Here is a 4818-nt window from a genome sequence, read left to right as displayed (position 1 = left end):
CTTTTGACCAAACTCTTTTTGAGTTAAACAAGACAAAAAACGGCAAACATTAACATCCCAAAACATCAACGTCGTTGATATTCAAGATGAAGAAACGAAGGTTTAACTCAACTCACAATCACAGTTCCAACAACCTCACTCGCAGATCCAAGAAGAAGAGAAACATCGTACGTAACCCACCGACAGAAAAGATTGTCCACACGTACGGCGCAGTGCAACCCGCTGAGTCGGTGGATCAACCCGTGACAGACATGCAAGAGTCCATCGCAGCCGTTGAATCTATACTGCGTTATAGGTTCAACAACAAGAGGCTGTTAGAGGAAGCATTAACACATCCTTCTTGCACCGATGGTTTCTCGTATCAGCGGCTCGAGTTCCTTGGTGACTCGGTTCTCGCTCTAGCGGTTTCGGAATTTTTCTTTTTGTTGTATCGGGAAGTGGACGCGGGTGTGCTCTCGCGTATTCGGGCTGCGAATATTAGTAATGAGAAGCTTGCTCGGGTTGCGGTTCATCACGGGCTTCATAAGTACATCCGTCACAACAAAGCCACTGTTCTCAATGATAAGGTACATTGCATTATTATTTTAATTTAATATTATTTGTTAGGTTGTGTAGAGTGTGGCCATTTTAGGGAGATTTTGGCATGTGAATCCAGGTGCAAAGATGCTATCTCAGGTATGTGAACCCACGTGCACAGGCTTGGTGAAGTGGCACACATCAGAAAAATAATAATAATTATATTATATTATTAGGCGATTTTGGGCTACAAACAAGTACACCCTAAAATGAAAATTGTCCCTCACGCTGACGTGGCGTCACGTGCGAATGTTCCCCCCCCCCCCCCAACCCCAAATAGCCCCTCTACCACTACATGGTCTTAATGTATCGAATTTCGAGTATTTGAATTATTATAATTTTGAAAGTTTGAATTCAAATTCGAAATAAATTCAACAATTCATAATTTGTGGGTCCATGGGTTAAGCATTTGGACTAGATATTTTTAACTTTTTTATTCTTTGGAAGTCGGGGGTGTTTGGGTGAGCATTTGAAGCTTTTGGAGGAGCTTTGCCAAATCGTTTTTGCTTTTCAACAAACCAATAAGCAAATAAACAAGTTTTAGAAGCTCATCCAAACACAAGCTTTCTATATATATTTTTTGTATATATATATTTTTTGTAAACCGAATTCAAAGATTGAAATTCAAATTCAAGTCAAATCAAATTTCGAGTTTTTGGAGTCCAGTTCGAAGATGGAACACCCCTACGAGAAAGATTGATAATGACGTTGGGGACTTTTGTTGTTTGATTTTGATAGGTTTGGGATTTTTTGGTTCAAGTGGAAGAAGAAGATATGGTTGTGTATGGTGGGCATATAAAAGCCCCAAAAGTGCTTGCCGATATTGTTGAATCAGTGGCTGCGGCTGTGTTTGTTGATTTGGGGTTCGACTTGCCGAATATGTGGCAGGTGAGTTTCTGTGAATCTGTTCGTTTTTTATTACTTGTATTGGTATCTGAATAAAATAAGGAGAGCTAAAATTTTCAGATATTAAGATGCATACTTGAACCATTAGTGATGTTTGATGTCATTTTGGCTGAACCGCAACCAATTACTGCACTATACGAGGCGTGCCAGAAGGATGGGAAGCAAGTTGATATACAATACAGTCGAAAGGGTGAGAGCTTGTGTTTATATCTAATTTCTTACATTAAGTTAAGTTTGATGATATTAAATTTTACTCTATTTAAACTTGTAGGTGACAAAACAGTTGCAAATGTATATGTGGATGGTACATTTTTTGCAACCGGCTCGTCGGAGACAAAAGAGAACGCAAAGCTTCATGCAGCCGAGGTAGCCTTGTCAAAAATGACTAAATCTAAAATTTGTGATACAGGTCTTCAAACTATTGTTAATATCAATGAATCAATTGAGACTGAAGCTGCAAAACAGAAAGTAAACGAACTTTGCAGATCCAAACACAGTTCCGACAACATCAGTCGCATATCCAATAAGACAAAGATCGTACGTAAGCCGATAGAAAAGATTGTCCACATGTACGGCGCAGATTTATGTTTGCAACCCATTGAGTCAGTGGGTCAACCCGTGACAGACATGCAAGAGTCCATCGCAGCCGTTGAATCTATAATGCGTTATAGGTTCAACAACAAGAGGTTATTGGAAGAGGCATTAACACATTCTTCTTGCAAGGACGGTTTGTCGTATCAGCGGCTCGAGTTCCTTGGCGACGCGGTTCTCGCTCTAGCGGTTTCGAAATTTTTCTTTTTGTCGTACTCGGAAATGGACGCGGGTGTGCTCTCGCGTCTCCGGGCTGCGAATATTAGTAATGAGAAACTAGCTCGGGTTGCGGTTCATCACGGGTTTCATAAGTACATCCACCACAACAAAGCCACGGTTCTCAATGATAAGGTACTTTGCATTATTATGTACACTGATTTTAATATTATTTGTTAATGTCGAATTTCGAATATTTGAATTATTAGAATTTTGAAATTTTGAATTCAAATTCGAAATAGATTCAGCAAATTCATAATTTATTGGTTCATTGGTTAAGACATTAGTTGAATGGATATTGAATTATAGGACTACATTTATTTAACTTTTAGACTTTTAAATCTTTAAAATTTAAATTCTTTCTATATTTTTTTGAAATCAATTTTAAACATTGAAATTCAAAGGTTGTTTGGTATTGAGTTTGAAAACAACTTATTGGTGTATTTGTTTTTACAAAAAGACTTGAAAAAGCCAGGCTTTAGGTCTTTTAGAAAACTGCTTTTTAACCATTTCAAAGGCTAAAATAAATTGGATTTTGTAATTGCCAAACACTTTCTACTTATTGGTTTTTGAATAGGACATTAAGTTAATAAGATGTTTTCAAACCCTCATTAATACTGAACACCCCTTCCTGATTTTTGTAATTGCCAAATCAAATTTTGAGTTTTTCGAGTCCGATTTGAAGACTGAACACCCCTACCAGATTGATTGCTAATGAAGTCGGGGACTTTTGGTGTTTGATTTTGTTAGGTTTGTGATTTTTTGGTTGAAGTGGAAGAAGAAGATATGGTTGTGTATGGTGGCCATATAAAAGCTCCAAAAGTGCTTGCCGATATTGTTGAATCAGTGGCGGCGGCTGTGTTTATTGATTTGGGGTTCGACTTGCCGAATATGTGGCAGGTGAGTTTCTGTGAATTTGTTCGTTTTTGGTTACTTGTTTTGGTTTTTGAATAAAACTAAGGAGAGCTAAAACTTTCAGATATTGAAACCAATACTTGAACCGTTAGTGATGCTTGATGTCATTTTGGCTGAACCGCAACCGATTACTGCTTTATACAAGGCGTGTCAAAAGGATGGGAAGCAAGTTGATATACAATACAGTATAAAGGGTGAGAGCTAATTTGTTCATTTAAATCTAATTTGTTTTATTATTAATATTTATTCTGTTAAAACTTGTAGGTGACAAAACAGTTGCAAATGTATATGTGGATGGTACATTTTTTGCAACTGGCTCGTCGGGGACAAAAGAGAACGCAAAGCTTCATGCAGCCGAGGCAGCCTTGTCAAAAATGAGTAAACCTAAAAGCGGTGATACAAGTCTTCAAACTATTGTTAATTTCAATGAATCAATGGAGACTGAAGCTGCGAAACAGAAACTATATCAACTTTGCAGCAAGAAAAAGTGGTCAACGCCAACTTACAAGTATGTTTCAACTTACAAGTTTTACATTTTTTCCATTAATTATGTTGCCACCTGTTTAATGTGATTCTTTTTGTTTAAATTTTTAGAGTTGAGCAAGAATTGGGTCCGTCACATGATAAACGGTTTGTAGCGTCTGTTGCAATCAATCTTTCTGATGCAGGTTTAACGGTGAATGGAAAGGAGAGGTCTAGACGAAAGGACGCTGAGAATTCTGCAGCTTCGGCGATGCTTTGTGCTTTGCAAAAGTTGGGCTATGCGTGAGCACTGGTTTCTTGTTTATTAACTATGTAACATGTTTGACGCGCGGACACTCATTAGCTCATTAGAATCAAACTTTATCGAGTCCGGGTATATATACTTTTGATGTCATAATTAATTGGCTGCTAATTGAGTTTTATCTGGTTATTCAAAGATTGAATTTGACTAGAGCTTGTTCATGTTGCACATCATAGAGCACACCGAGTCTAACTCGATTTAATCTAAGTTGGGAAACGGCGGTATGACAACTTAAGGTTTAGGTGCCGGCTGTTGGCAGCATTTGAAAACAAGGGCTTTTACTAAGGTGTTAAAGTTTTGATCTTCCGGTCACATAAACCACGTGTCATGTAAGTTAGTTATGAACATTTTACAAACGATACCTAAGAATTAAACTTAGGTCGGCTTAAGTGGAAAACTTAACCGGACACAACCAACCAAAATTAGACCATGCATGCTTTGATTTGATCTTTTGTGCACATTATGAGTGTTTTAAGGTACATTTTGAGTCATATTTCACATTACGAATATCATTCAAGTATGTGTATTGTTAAGACTCTCTGGTTTTGACGGTTTTTAGATTAGACCTTTAATAACTTTTTAGTGAATTGTAAAAAAATTCGAACCGTTGAAAGTTCTAGAACGTCTAACCCAAATTGTTATTAAAATTCGGTTTCAAGAATTGTGCTTGCAAAGCTTTTAAATATGCAACAATTGACAAATAGAAAACAAATTTAAAAAAAAAAGAATAATAATAAAAAAAATCATAAGGAAGACCATTGAATTGAAAGAAAAAGCCCACTGATTTGATACACTGTTGGTAAAACGGACCACCAGCACCAACCGGTTCA

The 4818-nt window shown here is 37.2% G+C and overlaps 1 protein-coding gene across 1 annotated transcript; it reads left to right on the top strand.

Moving 5' to 3' along the window:
* The first annotated feature begins 246 nt into the window (after positions 1–246).
* Positions 247–4054, top strand: LOC143574032 (ribonuclease 3-like protein 3). Its single transcript, XM_077058761.1, has 7 exons — positions 247–566; positions 1315–1464; positions 1543–2424; positions 3040–3189; positions 3269–3398; positions 3469–3712; positions 3799–4054. Exons 1-7 carry the CDS (start codon positions 252–254, stop codon positions 3971–3973), a joined length of 2046 nt encoding a protein of 681 aa, XP_076914876.1. The 5' UTR covers positions 247–251; the 3' UTR covers positions 3974–4054.
* The last annotated feature ends 764 nt before the right edge of the window (positions 4055–4818 follow it).

Source organism: Bidens hawaiensis, unplaced genomic scaffold (assembly GCF_021521415.1).
Source record: "Bidens hawaiensis isolate Kalapana, Puna unplaced genomic scaffold, B.hawaiensis_p1.1 tig00026821_1, whole genome shotgun sequence".
Lineage (NCBI taxonomy): Eukaryota > Viridiplantae > Streptophyta > Magnoliopsida > Asterales > Asteraceae > Bidens > Bidens hawaiensis.
Note: the sequence above shows the minus strand (reverse complement) of the source record. Positions and strands in the feature narration are given on the sequence as shown.